Raw genomic sequence first — 17,741 nt, forward strand, 5'->3', positions numbered from 1 at the left:
TTCTGACATTTATTTGAATGGTTTTCCAGTGTATATAAAACTCTGCATTTAGAATGAGGAACTTTCCTTAAAGGAGAATGCAAGTCAAAATTTAAAAAGCATACTGCCCAATAGCCCTCCTATTGTTTAGTAAAAACGCCACACTTTTGGCTCACCTAATCAAATATTTACTCAGTCACACTTACTTCACATTTTCTAGAACAGGCAGCCATCTCTAAAAAGGTATTCTCCCTTCCATTCCCTCCTTGCTTCATACTGCACATGTTTCATTCCCTCCCCCCCTCCCCTCTGCCAGATCCGCTTCTGATTGGATCAAGTTACACACATGCTCAGAGAATAGGAAGGCTGCCGCTGGCACCTACAGGAAGGACAGAGAGATTTCAGTGATGTCACTGTAGGCTTCACACTGCTGTAGGCTGCCAGCACCATATCTCAGAGAAGCAAGCAGGGATCTGGGAATTTAGATATGCAGTAAGTACTTAAAAAGAATGCCTTTAGACTTACTTTTAATTTATATTAACCTTTCATTGTCCTTTAACCATAATTATCATAAAACAATCTAACCCATAACAATGAAGATTTTTTTTCCTGAACACTAATAGCTCATAAATTTAAATCTGTAGAAGGATGCTGGGAATGGTAGTTTAGCAGTATCGGGGAGACACATACTAACATTACTATTATTTATTATGATACTCTGTATCATACTGTATGTATCAAACTGTATTTGGGCAGTTCTATGCCTATCGGGAGGTGTATCTCCTTGCTCTGCATGTTCAAAACTTTCTCTAATAAAAGTGCAGTTCCAATGTGTAGAACTGCATTTACCATGTAACTGTTTGATAAAAACATTCAGTCATTTATACACTGCTATAAATGTCTCCTTACCTCAGGTGCACCTAAGCGTCTGGCACCAAATCCTAGCATTCTTTTATGTAATATTTCAAAAGCCAAGAAATATGTAGAAAGTCTTGACAGTCTCGATATGAGATTTAGCATTTGGCTCAGTAAAAGGTCTTGTGAAAAAGATTCTTGCTGACCTTTTTGTGGAGAAATATTTAAATCATGAGCAGGGTCATACGCCGATGCCATAATAAAGAACTGTTAGATTCATATAGTTTGTAGCAAAGCCAGACTATCCTTTAACCACTTGGATTCATACTATAATACACTTGTATTTTAGGATGGATTTAAAAACATATTTTCTTTTTCAGCTCAAAACAGCTCAAAGCAAATAATTTAGTGGCACCATTAGTGATGGGCGAAATAATTCAGGCATGGGTTCGCAGTGAATTTCCACATCTTGTCATCGTCCATTTTGCGAAACGGGCACAAATTGTAGCGAGCGTCAAAAAAATTACGCATACGACAATTTTTGTTTCACGATTATTTTACCATTTAAGGAGTCTTTTCAAAGGTTTGTGAATTTTTTGGCTAAGCGAAACAGGACAAAATCGATCATCACTAGGCACCACTTTATATATAGACATAGTAGTTTTATAGGGAGCCTTCTAATGGTCATAGAATTAACTATGTGCAATGTAGTCTATTCAGTACTACCATGTTTACCCGAAAATAAGACACTGTCTTATATTTTTTTAAGCTCCAAAATATGCACTAGGTCTTATTTTCAGGGGATGTCTTATTTTAGCCATGAAGAAGAATACAATACACATTTATTCCATCGTTTGGGCGAGATTATTGCCCAGCCCTAGGTGGGTGTCTTATTTTCGGGGGGTGCCTTATTTTCCGAGGGGGGTGAAAAATCGGGGGGGTGCCTTACTTTCGGAGGATGTCCTATTTTCGGGGAAACAGGGTACAAGTATATTGTTTTTTTCTTAATAATCATTTAATTCACTGATAATTCTCATTCAGGCATGCTAACTACCCCTTGTTCTGCAAGACTTAAAGAGACACTGACATCAGACGTTAAAACTTTTTTTACAACTATCGTAACACTGTCTTTGCATGAGTTTTATAATTTCACCATAAAAGTATATGTCTGATGTTTTTACTTTACCAATCCAATCCCCATGTTCCTCAATGAAGAGGCTGCCATATTTGTGCAGCAGTAGGCCGTTAGCATTAAAATCTATAACTGACAGTTTGAGAAGGGACTGTATGGTCAGCAAAACAGTCAGGTTTAGGAACTTCAAGTAACAATAACTTACAAAAGCAGCCCTATCAATGACAAATGATCAACATGATCAAATGTAAATTTTAATGTAGAGTAATATTTTTTAGTGTCATATCACTTAAAGGTGCACTTTACCCGAAGCTCTGGTACTCTCTGTCACTACAGCAGAAGCCAAACAAAATGCTTAGTGCTTAATACAAAATACCTATGAGTGACGTATGATATTATCTCTCTGAAGAATAAAAGAGAAAAAGTAATAGGCGGTTCCTTTCATTGGTACATCTGTTCCATTAAAGGCTACTTTCATCTGCCCATCCCCTTGTGATATCAGATAATGCATCTTATGCCACAAAGACCTACCTCTGCTAGATTCTTATAGAGAGACTGCAACACAAAAGGAGGGCTATGGAGTGTGATCAGAAAGGGTGCTGTCAGCCAGTCTGGGACAGTCCCAGCCAAAGACTAAAATGCAAAATGAACTGGTGAATGAAGGTATATTAAGCAATTTCAGTGCCCTGACCATTGCTGCTTTAGAAATGAAGCAATTCAATGCCACATTGGTGCTGACAAAACTCAAATCCTGCAACACATAATGCTAATTCACATCAGCATTGTTAAATTGCATACAAATGTAAGTCGTGTTCTATCATGTTGGGTTTCTTTGAAAAAAATGCTTGTTTAAGGGTACTAAATATGGAGAATTATCTGGAGAATATGTTTATGTTTTTGAATAGTAGTGTTCCTAAAGCAAAACACCAGTTTTCCTAATGTAGGGCAGCGGTATATTATATTTTATATAATTATAATTATAATAATATCAATATTATTAATAATAATAATAATAATAATAATAATAATAATAATAATAATAATAATAATAATAACAATCATAATAATAATAATAATGATAATTTTATTATTATTATTATTATTATTATTATTATTATTATTATTATTATTATTATGTAAAACACTTTCATTTTCAGTGCTACTGCTCCTTTAAGGCATTCAACCAGTATAGCCAATGCTAGAAATTAAAAAAAAAAATATTTATATAGTGAGAGAATGTTCAACTTGTGAATCTGTATCACCTACTGGCCCATCTGTATATTAACTGTCAAATACACACATATCTTAACATGCAATGGAACAACTGAAAACAAGACTAGTGAATAAAAAAGTACCTGGACAAGAAGTCGGAAAAAGCAAGACGTATTGGATAACCATAGCGAATTATTTTGACCATTTCCAGTACTCCAATATACTGTAGTTGTGCAGACACATAAAAGTTATCAAATGTTTCAGCAAGCTTAGTACTGTTAGGCTTGATACAATGCATAAGATGTGGCGTACTGCTCTGAACCTTGCCAATGATCTCCGTAAAAGATTTCTGCAAAGAAAATGTACAAATTGAGCTGAACTTATATTAACCAGATCTACACCACAGACATTAGCATCTTGTATGTTATCATCATTAATTGTTTAGTGTTTCTTTTATATCTAATGAACATGATTTTAGCAATACGACTGCAGGCACATTACAAATAAAACAGATTTTTTTTACAAGGTAAAAAGGTACTTACCCTGAGTTGTATGCTCACAGTGGTTGGTCCGCCTCTTTCTAGCTTCTGAAGAAATGAATAGGATCCTTTCTTTTTAATCAACTGCGAAGGAAAAACAGAGAATAAATCCCACTGCTGCTGTGAAATTGCCCAAAATACTTCTAAATGAAATATAAGCATATATTGTTTCGGCTAAGTCACAAGAATCATTTTTGTATATCTTGTGATATGGGTGGTTTCGAAAAAAAATTCCTAATAACAAAAAAACCATTCTTAGACTAGTAATAAAGGAAACATATTAGGAATACATAAAATAATCTGTTATTGATTGTTTTTTAATGGGTAATAAGTTTCAGTATTAATCTCTAGTCACAAATAAACTTTTTTGCCTTACTTTGGGGCCGATTCACTAAAGGCTGAAAAAACGAGTGTTATTTATAGCATGCGTTAAAAATATTAGCACTTCTTATATTTGGAGAATTAACGATCGATTCACAAAAAGGACACTTGTCTGAATTAAGAAGCAATTTTATTTAATTTTATTTAATTGCGATGACATTTTTAAGCATTATTTTAAGCATGCGATATATTTATGCGTTATTTAGTAGCATGCGATATTAGTGCACGCTATTACGCACGTAACCAAGGCAACGTCCAGATGTGGGCTGTGACATTCCACCATATATCCCTCCAACTTTCTGAAAACTTCCTGTGGCAAAAAAATTAAGGGAGCACAGAAGCTTCATTATGCCAGGAATAGCATGGCTTCTGCGTGTTAGTGGCTGCAGGTAAGGCTCCAGTACCTCATACAGGCCATAGATTGCTGCTCTATTTAACCTATAGCGCCTCAATATTTCCTCCTCTGATAATCCCTCTAGAACTGATCTTTCCCTACAAAAGCTAGGATGCATCGCTCTAGGACAGTGCTGTCAAACTGGCGCCCACACCCCCATCTGTGTGGCCCCCCACCTGTCTGGCTGCTTTGATGGCTTACTCTTGTGTAAGCTTTAAATGGTATCAGTACTGTGATTAACTGGCCCCCTGCATGGTTCTCACCTCAGATTCAGGCTGTAATCAGGCTGTATTGTTTAAATATGTAATCCCCTGTACTGTTCACACCTTTTAATCTCTGCATTGTTCCCCCCCTGCAGTGTTCACACCTCAGGCTCAGGCTGTAATCACCCCCATTGTTCCCCTGTTCACACCTCAGCAGTAGAAACCCACAAATAATCCCTGCATACTACAAAAAGAACATATACTGAGGTGGTACTGCAATTAAAAAGTTTTTTTAATATATAGTTATTGTGCAGACTGTAGGAGCAGTGCCAGCATTGTGTCACTGTAGGCTGCCTGTGTGTGCCATACACACAGGCAGCATAGGGCAAGCAGAGTATGGTACACACAGGCAGGGTAGGGAAGGCAGAGTATGGCACACACAGGCAGGGTAGGGAAGGCAGAGTATGGCACACACAGGCAGGGTAGGGAAGGCAGAGTATGGCACACACAGGCAGAGTAGGGCAAGCAGAGTATGGCACACACAGGCCAAGTTTGGCACAAACCAGCCAAGAATGGTACACACAGTGAAAGTATGGCACACGCAGGCAGGGTAGGGAAGGCAGAGTATGGCACACACAGGCCAAGTATGGCACAAACCAGCCAAGAATGGCACACACAGTGAAAGTATGGCACGTAGGCAGGGTAGGGCAGGCAGAGTATGGCACACAGGCAGGGTAGGGCAGGTAGAGTATGGCACACAGGCAGGGTAGGGCAGGTAGAGTATGGCAGGTTTTTGCTGTACTACAACCATTAATATGGGTATGGTCATGTGATAACATGGGTGTGGTTTCAAGTGGGTGCAGTTTCAAAAAGGGGAGTGGTCAAAACTGGCTTCCATTATCGGCCCTCCACTACGTAGGTCGGAAAAATTCCGGCCCTCGGTACAACAGAAGTTGGACAGCACTGCTCTAGGACAATCACATACTTTATTGTCTTCACATTCAAGCAAAAATCCGACTGCAAATTTTGACAAATTTTGTCTTCACAAACGTTCACGAACCACAATGTTTTTGGAGTAATGCCTACTCCAAGTAGGTCTTAATATTAGCTCTGATTATCGCCATATTTCATTCATTTAATGCTTCAAATATATTTGTGAATTATGTGTTAGTATTATTTCTATTAGAAAATTACCACAATGCAATGGACATATTTTGGACATAATGGACATAATTATCACTTTGCGATAATTGTGCTTTTTGTGCATGTGATATGAGTAGTAACGCATCCAAAATGACTTCGATGAATTGTTACTTAATTAACAAACACTTTTTAACGCATAAAACTATGTGTTAAGGGTTAACGATCTTTAGTGAATCGTCCCCTTTGTTTATTATCATTACTGTCAGCTGGGAAATTCCACATGCAGTTGGGGCATTGAAACAGTAGGGGTCATTTACCAAGTTTAGGGGCAGAAGTGCTTTCTAAAAGAGGACTAAGAGGCACACTGTTATACCCATTAATTCTCTTTCAAAAAGCACTTCTGCTTTAAAGGACATGTAAACCCCACACACAAAACTTTAATCAGTGAACAGCCTCTTTGAAATCTTTCAATGCCTGCCACACTGGTTGTCCAGAGGTTAATAGTAAGGCTGCAGCATCCCATTAATCACTTAGATTTCCTTCTCCTCCTGTAACCCACTTGGCCCCCACCCTCAGGAATTTGCTTTGGCTGTTGGCTTGTGGGCATGCTCATGTGTTCTAAGCTCAGATTACTAAACACGCCCCCCAGTCTAGCAGCCAGTAAAGAGATGGCATTGCTGGTTTCCATAGAAACTCAGCTCTAGCTGTCTGCTTCAATTTTTTTCTCCTAACTTTCTCTCCTGAGCTCAGCTCAAACAAAACAGAACTTTTATCAGAGACAGTTGTGCCTGTGTGAGCCTGTATTCTTGATGAAATGTATGCTGAATAAGGGTCTGTGTGTGTGTATGCTGTTTGCACATTAAAATGTATCTGATTATGTATCAGAGAAAAAATGGCCACCGGGTGAAAGCTGCTATTTGCTTTAGAAAAATGTGATAGTGCTGGCAAACGGAGGGGATATATACAGTACAAATAATGCTATTTGGGTGGGGGGGACATGCCCAACTGATATACATTGTAGGCAAATGTAGGCTTTACATGTCCTTTAAGTCTTGTACCTTGTGCTAGATAAATAATCTGGTGTGAGGTGCAGATTGCAGGAGCAAAGTGGAATGAAATGGCAGATTGTGCCTGGGTATTTTTGCACTTTGCACCCTGCTTTCCAGGTTGTAAATGAGTCCTAGTATTTTAAGTGATATATATATGGTATCCATTATGCAGAAACCAGCTGTTTAGAAAGTAATGCCATAGTGTTCTATGTACAAAAAAGTAACTTCTTTTGGCTGGCTTGCTATAGTTCTGTAAAATGGCACCTTGTACTTGATGTTGACATGAATCTGTGTTGACGGCAAATTAATCATAGTACTCCACATAACAAAAAAACTCCTTAGCTGTAAAATTATATGTCCCAAGTATTCTTGGGAACGGGTGCTTATAAATAACTCTATAAATACATGTAAAAAAATTAGACATCAGCACTTCTCCACTTTTACAAATGCAGGTGCATGTCCCCTAGAGGAATTATAGTATTATATAGATATGAGACAGTGCCCCACTCATACTGTATAGTATTGCAAAGAAGTGTAGTCAGTAGCCCAGTTCCTAAATATTGTCTTTAGAACAATAAGAACAAACCAGATCTTTAAAGCAGCCATGAAAATATGATTTATTTGAATGACCTCAGGATGAAAAGGAGTTGTTTTTTATATCTTCACAAAGGATGCTAGGTTTTCCTGGAACACTTTGTCTGTATAAGTGCTGAGCCATGTCTATTGACATCACAAAATATGCAATGTGAACCAAATGAGTAGGAGTACAATGATGCAACCTTGAAGTGTCTAAAGGGTCAACTGAATTAGATTTCACTCAAGTATAAATATATTTACAGTATAATAATGGTACCCTGCTTATGCCTTGTAAAGCATAAATAAATACATACATACATTTTATGGAAAGACTAGGCAGTAGCATGAATGAAGAACGCTGAACTATGGGGGAGATTTACAAAGACCCGAACGCTCAGAGCATTCCTGCGAAAAAGTTGTGCGTCTGCGCAATTTTTTCGAGCACCCATGCGAAAAATTCGAAAAGGCTCTGCCGCTGTTTGCAATGGTTCGGTACGAAAATTCCGTGACTTTCAGATTGCCAATACGATATTATCGTGACTAATACGATTTTTTTGTAAGCATTTTCGTGATATTTGCGATCTTCAGAAATTTTCGTTTCCAATCCGAATTTTTCCCATTCGGGATTCGAACTTGTGTTTTGATAAATCTGCCCCTAAGTATGTTGTCTTGCACTGATTGGCTGCAGAGTGGAAGATCAGCACATTGCAACCTATATTCACTAATGAACTGTTAAAAGGGTGTACCCAAACCACTGCCTTCTATTTACATATAAAAAGATCACACATTCTGTTAATGAAATCGGTTATAGAGTTTAATTTGGTATGTTAAGAGTTTGGGTATGTCTTTTCCAGAATGCTCTATGAGCAGAGCATATGTTAAGAATAAATGTGTTCACTCAGGCAGTACAAATGCTAAAATTAATGTGAAAAATAATGTGTAAAATCACCTGTGATAAAGGGACTGCCTGGGAGCGTATTCTCATTTACTTACTGCAGAGGCTGTATGTATAGTGCACCTGTCCGCAGTCAATTCATTTGGTGGCTCTACAATGCGCCTATTGAAGCAGTTAACTGGCGCAGTTACCTTTAATGAAAGGAGTTTTACTTGAGACTGATTGTGGGAAATTTGAGGGCATGCAACTGCAGTTGGTTGTAAATGATCCCTAAAACCCCCTACTTTGTTTATTTTCCTATGTTAAAGTTGTGGGTATTGCTGACTCTTTTTCAGCTAAGGATTGTTGTGCCAGTTACTGTAAGTGAACTACCAATTAATATATCATATAAAGATAATATTTATAATATTTCGTCTTTTTAGTCCTTACCTTACCAAGTTCCAGGATCTTTTTTGTTTCACCACTAGAAGCGGAATTTTTTTTAAAAAGTAAGGCTGCTTTTGGTCCTCTAAGTTTGAGTGGAGGATAAGGAGGAATCAGTGATCCTGTCTGAGTCAGTTTGGACTGGAACATTTGATTGATCACTAGGTTTTCACTGGCTGTAAAAAAAATATTAATAAAAAGTGAGAAACACTCCCATACACATTGTTTCAGTATATCAAAGATAAAATGGCATATTTACTATAACAGGGTACAGGTGATTGCATATTTTTCTTACAGTCGGTACTGCCCCTGCACTCTGCATCTTGTACTGGTGGCTCCTCTGATGCATCCAGAACAAAGTGCAGAGCTCTGCAGCAAGGGGCCCCATACTTAATGCCTTCCTACAAGCCTGTCACAAGAGTGGCTTTAAAATGCAGCCCAAGTGCTAGGTTTCCAAGGGAAAGCCCCAACCTATCTCCATTCTGCCCTTTTCCTAGAGGGTGTATAATTTGCCAACTAGTTCACAAGGCACATTGTGGCAAAATATGATGCTTTGCATCTGCTTTTGAAATTGTATATTATTGGGATTATGTAAAGGAAAAGTAAGTGCCTTTTATTACATATGGGGGATTGTGTACCCAAATAAGAATTTGAGGATTATAAAAAACCCTATGCCATATGAGAATGCAAAATGAATATCTTATTATATCATTGTAACCGGCAGTGCAGTGCTTACTTTTCATGACGAAAAGAAGATTCTGAGACAGTACATCTTTGTTTTTCTCAGTTGCTCCGAATATATTGTAAGTGACCTGAAAAAATGAAAAAATGTGATGCCATTATCAGATTGTCACGACAGAACATATATGAATCATAATCTTTAAATATGATCACACATAAAGACCAAGATTGCCATTTCATATGTAATATTATCTTGTTTTGTAGATATCAAAAACACATTTTCCTTGCTCATTGGAAAAATAAACATGTTGTTGGTTTACAGTGTCATCATGTGATCTTATCCCATAATGTTTATGAACAACCATCAAATTCCTATTTATTTTTAATACATAAGTAGGGAACCATATAAATTGTCCCTGTGGCTTTAAACCCCTACAGGACCCAAGCAATAGTAGGGGAAGGCACCATGGGTAGTCTTGCCCTTGGTGAATTCGGGGATACAGATTTAGCTTTGTTAGAGTATGTTCTAGGAAGATAAGATAGGAAGGTAAGGAAGTAAAAGCAGCTTGCGCTCCAACAAGGATTGATTAGAGGTAGCTATCCTCTCACACAATGCTGGCCTTTAGTGTAAGGACCATAATACTGAATAGGGATTTAAGTTATGGGTATTCCCTGTTCCAGTACGAGGGATCCAGGCCATTGAGAGAGACCCTGAGGATGTATCTGAAAAACCTACCAGGTGGATCTCCACAGGGGTGTTATAAGTCTGTGCTCTCAAAAGGATAGGTGAGGTTTGCAGAAATCTCAGGTGCCCTGTTTGTTCTTTTTCTGTGAATAGCAGCAATACTGGTGTAGTTGCACAACCCCTCCACCTTCCTCTTCCACTTAGCAAAGGCCCATTCTGGGGTAAGAGAGCCCAGTGTGACCCATGTTCAACTGAAACTAGCCTTGGAAGGCATGGCTAAGCCACAAATAGAGGTTACACATACTAAGGCACAAATACATATATTTAAACTATGTAGGCACATTCAGTTTATAGGACTAGGCACAGCACTGCGTGCAACACTGGTTGCAAAATTACATCCAGTAAATCCCTAATCTTAAAGGACATGTCAACCCCAAAATAAATTATTGCCTAATAAAAGAAAACATAATTCTAAGCAACTTTGCAATACAAATGTATTAAAATTCTTTAGTGCTTTAAAAGTTATTTGTAAATGTAATTACTACTGAAAGCAGAATTTGCTGAACTCTTGGTTGTTTCTTTTTAAACAATGTTGCAAAGGTAAGTCTCCTCCAGGAAGGTAGGTCTGTCTTGTGTTACATTGTTTAAGAGTCAGAGCCACCAGAGCAGAGAATAGAAAAAGACAGACAGACACTGCTTTTAATAGCAGGTATATATACAAATAACTCAAAAACCATTACCAATTTGTAATGAATGTATATTGTAAAGATGCTTAGAATGCAGTTTTTTTTATTAGGCAAAAAATTATATTCAGGGTTGACTTGTCCTTTAAAAGTGTGCTTGTGCATATATGCATACCTCTATACTAGCGCTTAGGTCTAATTTATTGGTTGGGCCTGCTCCAATGTGTAAGTTGCAAAGTGCAGCTAAATCAAGCACAACTGATCTCTGCACTTTTGCCTTCAACAGTCAATAAGTACAGTTATGGGATCCTTTATCTAGAAACCCTTTATCCAGAAAGCTCTTACAGGGAAGGCCATCTCTCATAGACTGCCTTTTAATTAAATAATTAAATTTTTAAATATTATTTACTTTTTTCTCTGTACTTGATCCCAACTAAGATATAATTAACCCTTATTGAAGGCAAAACAATCCTATTGGGTTTATTTAATGTTTAAATTATTTTCTTTAGCAGACTTAAGATTAGGAGATCCAAATTACAGAAAGACCCCTTATCCAGAAAACACTAGGTCCCAAGCATTCTGGATAGCAGGTCCTATACCTGTACAAGGTTCCCTCTGTGTTGAAGCCCAGTTGACTTACACACAAATAGAGTTAGCAATGCTGCACACCTCTAAATGCTCACATCAACAACAATGCAATTGGTGCCTTGTTTACGAAATCGCTGGATCTTTTGCATCAATTATGTTCTAGCAGATATGGGTACACATATTGAGGCATCTACACTGCTCAGGAAAGTACAGGTATGGGACCCGTTATCCAGAATGCTTGGGACCTGAGGTTTTCCGAATAAGGGATCTTTCTGTAATTTGGATCTCCATAACTGAAGTCTGCTGAAAATAATTTAAATATTAAATAAACCCAATAGGATTGTTATGCCTCCAATAAGGATTCATTATGTATTAGTTGGGATAAAGGAAGCCCTGAAGCTATAAACGCAGGGGCTGCATGACAAAAGATCCGAATGACCAGCAGCCAGATTACACTGGTTTATGTTTAAAGATTGGAAAAATCAGATGCAGCTGTGATTGGGTGAGAAGCAATAAGTTAAGGAGGGGGAAAGCTGGGCTGGGGGTGGAGAAGGATAGGGATGTGATGTCACAAAAGAAGGAGTTCACTTCCTATCTTCTGAACAGGTAGAAACATCCCACCCACCCTCCCCTCTTCTTTGCATATTTTGTAAAATGCCAGGATATTTTCTTCTTTATGCTCTCATATTATCTGTTAATAACAGAATGTGAATGTTTTCCTATATGCGCTGTTATGTTGTGGTTTCGGTAACACTATACAGTATGAATGTGAGAGTCTGCATGGTATCATATATGTTAAATAAAAGTCAAATCCTTGATCCAGGGAATTTTCCGATTGCCAGGTGGGGTCAGGAAGGAATTTTTTCCCTCTTGAGGCACAATTGGCACAGGCTTCAGGCTGGGTTTTTTGCCTTCCTCTGGATCAAAACAGTGGATATATGTTAATGTATTTTAAGTTGTTTCTGTCACAGCAGCGGTAGGACCTTGCCAGAGTACTGCACAGGAAATTTTAGAAGAGGGAGAAAGGAGCTTCTCTCCTTTGACTGCACGGTGGGTTGATTGATACAGACGCTACTACTGCTTGTGCTAGGTGACAGCCTGCTTGGATTTCCTATCATCGAGGCACTGCAGATTCAGGACCGGCAGCAGGGCTGCTGAACTTCTCTCATGGTGGGAGATGCAGCTCCTGCTGGTAGCAGAGTTTGGGGCCATCCTCTCTGTAGGTAGAGGCAGCCTAATACTCAGTGGTGGATATAATGACATAGTGCTGATCTCAAGTCTTCAGTAAGGAACAGCAGAGCATAGTAGCGATCTCTTATGGAATTCTGGCTTTGAATATTGCCTTGGGGTGAGGCTGGCAAGGTCCTATTTATTTGATAAAATGTAAATAAATGCTGTGGCCTCTTTTCACCCATTTCCGGCTCCTGGTGTTTTATTAATGTATGTAACAATGGGGTTCAGAGGGATGGCTGAAGGCGAAGGGCAATTGAGGAGTCCCCTTGTCAAGTACAAGGTACTGTTTTATAATTACAGAGAAAAAGGGAACCATTTTTAAAAATTAGAATTATTTTCTTATAATGGAGTGTATGGGAGATGGCCTTTCCATAATTCGAACCTTTCTGGATAAGGGATCCCATACTTGTATTGCAATATAGAAATCTGGGTATAAAAACAAGGTGAATTGCAACAATTTTTGAACTTAGCACCTTAAATGTTCAAATCACCACTCATTATTCAGCACTGAACAGAATTAATGTATACTATATATTTGTATTAATATTTAAGACCAGGACTATAGTGATAGCTTTACCAATTTAAAAAAGATACTACATACAAATCCAAATTATTATAAAAGATATAATGCTTGAAATCCCCTGAAATCACAATAATACTAAAATGTATTATTTAGCACTGCTATGTCTATGCAGCTCAGTACACTGAGTAATTTATACACCTTTATTTATTGGCCAGTGCATGACAAGGTAAGTTTCTACAACTTAAGTCTGGAATTTACCTTGTGATTGTCACAAGTGGCAGCCGTTAGGTAACTTACAGTCCTAGGAAGCTGTGGTACCTATGATAGTTAAGTATTAGCTTGGAATAATTAGCCTGTAAGCAATTTACAATATAATGTGATGGTGATTAAAGCAATTCTCACGGTCCCAGGGAAAGTTGTATCTGAACATAAAGGTACATTTGCCTTTTTAAAGGGCACTAACTGTAGAGCAGCAAGCTGTTTGCTCATTTAAGGAAGAGAGCAGCTAAATGAGTCTTAGAAATTAGTGATGAGCGATTCTGTCCCGTTTGACACGCGATTTCTTTGCCGCCTGCATCTTTTTTTGTCGCCCGTATCCATTTTGACACAACTGCGCCCTTTTTACATGAGTACGCCCATTTTTTTACGTGACCACACCCATTTGGTGTGACCGCAACTTTTTTTTGACGAGCGACATATTTTTCTGCAGCAAATTTTCTCTGAAGTTACGTGGAACAATCCGCCAATGCGAAATGTGGAGATTCGCTGCGAATCTATGCCTGGCAAAATAAATAGCTTTTTACGTGACTAAGCCCATTTTTTTACGTGACCACACCCATTTGGTGTGACTGCAACTTTTTTTTGATGAGCAACAAATTTTTCTGCAGCAAATTTTCTCTGAAGTTACGTGGAACAATCCGCCAATGTGAAATGTGGAGATTCGCTGCGAATCTATGCCTGGCAAAAAAAATTCGCTCATCGCTATTAGAAATGTGTATAAGATATATCTCACACAAAAAAATGTGTACAGTGTTAAAATGGTATAAAGTGCATAAAGCCCTAGTGTTGTTTGTATTGGTAAAATAATTTATTGCTTCTTGATCAGTAATCATCTATTAAAGAGATCTGATGGGGCTGCTTACTTTTCACGTCAGATTGATACCACTTGCCAAAAACCCTTTAAAGTCAATGAGATAAACTGAGACAGCAACTATGGATTAAAAAGCTGTGTACAAAGTGATGTCAATCAATGATATTTCATATGTGGCTATTTAAAAGAGTAAGCTTCTGCTGTTAAAAAAATGTTAGCTTTAAAGGAAAACTATACCCTCAAACAATGTAGGTCTCTATAAAAATATATTGCATAAACAAGCTCATATGTAAAACCCTGCTTCAGCTAAATTTTCATAAAAATATACTTTTTAGTAGTACAGGTATGGGATCCCTTATCCGGAAACCCATTATCCAGAAAGCTCCGAACTACGGAAAGCCTGTCTCTCATAGACTCCATTTTAATCAAATAATTCAGAATTTTAAAACTGATTTCCTTTTTCTCTGTAGAAATAAAACAGCACCTTGTAATTGATCCCAACTAAGATATAATTAATCCTTATTGGAGGCAAAACAATCCTATTGGGTTTAATGAATGTTTTTTTTATTTTTTAGTAGACTTAAGGTATGGAGATCCAAATTATGGAAAGACCCCTTATCCGGAATACCCTTGGTCTCGAGCATTCTGAATAATGGGTCCTATACCTGTACTGGGTACTCCTAAATAGAAAATTGCCATTTTAAAAATTAAGGTCCGCCTCCTGGGATGATAGGTTTCACAGTGCACACAAACAATTAATGGACAGAGTTCAGTTTGCCGAGTTTCTTTAATAGGTTACTTAACATAATAATAACTATCTGTCAAGTATTCATTCTGAGGGTATAGTTTTCCCTTTAAAGTGGTGTGTGCTAAGGATACTTTTTTTACCCAGCTCTATAAATATGCCTGAGTTTTACATTGAGTCTAATTTATGCTGATTGCCTTTTAAAACTAATTCAGACAACCTATCAACCACCTGAAATACTGGCATTTGGTGCAGCTATACACACGTCCAGTCCATGTAATCACTGCAAATCATGCATATAAATAGGCTCACTGACGTCATAGGCCATCAATATGTAAGATCTTCACCTTTATATTATCCATTAAAAACAGGAACCAGCTGTGTGTGAAATAGTTATATGGAACAGCTTACGTGTTTCATGACAAATACCACGTCATCAGTTAAGATTTAATGCAATGCTCGGCCTTTTGGATTTTTTTTTCTTTTAGGAAGAATTGAATTTGTTCAATGCCATAGATTTCTCATGAAATGGCACATTGTTCTGCTTTGATAAATGTATACATTTGTTAAACACATTCCGGACTGTCAGAAAAAATTTCCTGAACTCAGAAAAGTGTTAAAAACTGATGAATAACTTATCTTAACTTATTACTGCTGGGAGTTTTTCAAGATTTCCAGTTCACATATTAGCAAATCTGCTCAGTTTGTTGTTTATGGTTTAATAAATATCCTTTTTTGCTTTTCATCTAATCACACTACCCTTGTAGAGCTCTAAAGGGGTGGTTCACCTTTATGTTATCTTTTAGTATGTTATAGAAAGTCCTATTCCTTGCAACTTTGCAAGCAGTCTTCACTATTTATTTTTCAAGGGTTTTGACTTCTACATTTTTTCAGCTTTCAAATGGGGGCCATTGACTCCAGCAGCCAAAAACTATTGCTCTTTTAATTTTATTATTACTTTTTATTACTTATCTTTCTATCCTTTGCTGTTAGTTTTAGCTCTATTAGGATGACCACGTGAATAATGATCTTATAGAGCTTTGAAAGGAGCGGCAGTATCTGTTTACTTCATATATCCTTACTTTTATTTCAGTTTTCAGTGCTTACACCATAAACCTCTGTAACAACTGCACCTACATATCTGCCGTGCTGGTCAGAATTTTGCCTCTTGCTCTGCTCTGTAAAACCCTTTCACTTCCTGGAGGTTGGAGCTTTCCTTTAGACAATACAGGTATGGGATCTGTTATCTGGAAACCCGTTGTCTAGAAAGCTCCAAATTATGGTAAGCCCATCTCGCTTAGACTCCATTTTTATCAAACAATTAAAGTTTTGAAAAATAATTTCCTTTTCCTCTGCAATAATAAAATAGTACCTTGTACTTGATCCCAAATAAGACATAATTATTCCTTATTAGTAGCAAAACAATCCTATTGGGCTAAATTAATGTATCGATAATTTTTTGACAGACTTAAAGTAGGGTGATCCAAATTACGGAAAGACCCCTTATCTGGAAAACTCCAGGTTCCGAGATTTAAAGCAGTTCCAAGATGTGAAGCAAATGCTTTAGGACTAAAGCGGCTAAAGTAGTTAAAGGGGCAGTTTACCCCTTTTTGAACATTAGTTCAATGATTAAGAATTGTGGCCCGCATGTTTGTGAAAATCCTCATTGATCCTGGTCATGGTATATACCAGTCATCCAATTCAGATATAAGTAAATTGCATACTGACTGACATGGCTAGCATGTGTGTAACCGAAGCAGAAAGTAGGATTCCTGTACCGAGCGGCAGTGGCTCAGTACATGAGTCCTTTTGTGTGATCTTTATTCTCAGAAGGCCAGAGACCTAAAACACAGATCATCTCTACAGAACCTGAACTCAGAACCTTATTGGGCAAATAAATGAATGCAGGTTCCTATACTCATGGGCTAAGAATAAAGGAGAACTTTCTTCTCAAGTTAGAAAACAGTATGGTATCTAGAGTGATACAATCTCCAGTGTATTTCCAGTGTATTCCTTTAGGTAAGATATAGCAATACTTTGCAGCAGAATGCTCTTCTAACCCTTTTTGAAGTTATGGTTAGAAACTGTCCCTAGATACAATTCCTTTAATTTAGCAACATTATAAAAGCACAGTGTTTTAGATGAAAATTCTTCCATCAGTTCCTTTGCCATTATTGCTTTTTTTAAGACTTCTTCATTCTAAAGAAATAATTGATTTGTGCATTAAAATAGTGATTATTAATTCATTGTTTTCCAATATGCAGTTTTTCTCTTACTTTCCCACCAATACTTTCAAAATGACAATGTTTTTATCTTAATTTATTAGTCTGAATGTTATATCTTTCAGACATTCTAATACCCTGCCATTGCAACTATGTAGTTATTATATAGCATTTTTAAAAAGAGCGGTAGTCCTAATTATTTAAATGATTGCAGTAATATTGGTACTATTCTACCTGGAGAGAAACTCAATTAAAAAAAACAACAACAACAACAAAAAAAAACAGCTCACCCTTCCTGCATAATGCATAACTGCAAAAGTAGGGCCATGGTCCTTGGATGTGACATTGCCATTTCCATCTTTTGAAGAGAAATATATGGCATTTGTATTTGATGTTTCTAAAAGCGACTGGAGACGTTTGGAGAGACTGTGCTCCATTGTGTGAATAGACTGGCTTTCCTCATCTAGCACCGACATGAATCCCATTGGTTTCTGAAACACACCGGTAAAG

General features: G+C 37.5%; 1 protein-coding gene across 1 annotated transcript in view; it reads right to left on the reverse strand.

Moving 5' to 3' along the window:
* Positions 1 to 17,741, reverse strand: part of myo16 (myosin XVI) — a 140,182-nt gene that overhangs the window by 38,502 nt on the left and 83,939 nt on the right. The window contains exons 23-27 of the mRNA XM_031897042.1: positions 17,522 to 17,722; positions 9,518 to 9,593; positions 8,788 to 8,957; positions 3,721 to 3,801; positions 3,322 to 3,527 (exon numbers count right to left, since the gene is read on the reverse strand). Coding sequence (XP_031752902.1) covers positions 3,322 to 3,527; positions 3,721 to 3,801; positions 8,788 to 8,957; positions 9,518 to 9,593; positions 17,522 to 17,722 — 734 coding nt within the window. The remainder of the gene's footprint in view (positions 1 to 3,321; positions 3,528 to 3,720; positions 3,802 to 8,787; positions 8,958 to 9,517; positions 9,594 to 17,521; positions 17,723 to 17,741) is intronic.

The sequence above is a fragment of the Xenopus tropicalis genome, chromosome 2 (assembly GCF_000004195.4).
Source record: "Xenopus tropicalis strain Nigerian chromosome 2, UCB_Xtro_10.0, whole genome shotgun sequence".
NCBI classification, from domain to species: Eukaryota; Metazoa; Chordata; class Amphibia; order Anura; family Pipidae; genus Xenopus; species Xenopus tropicalis.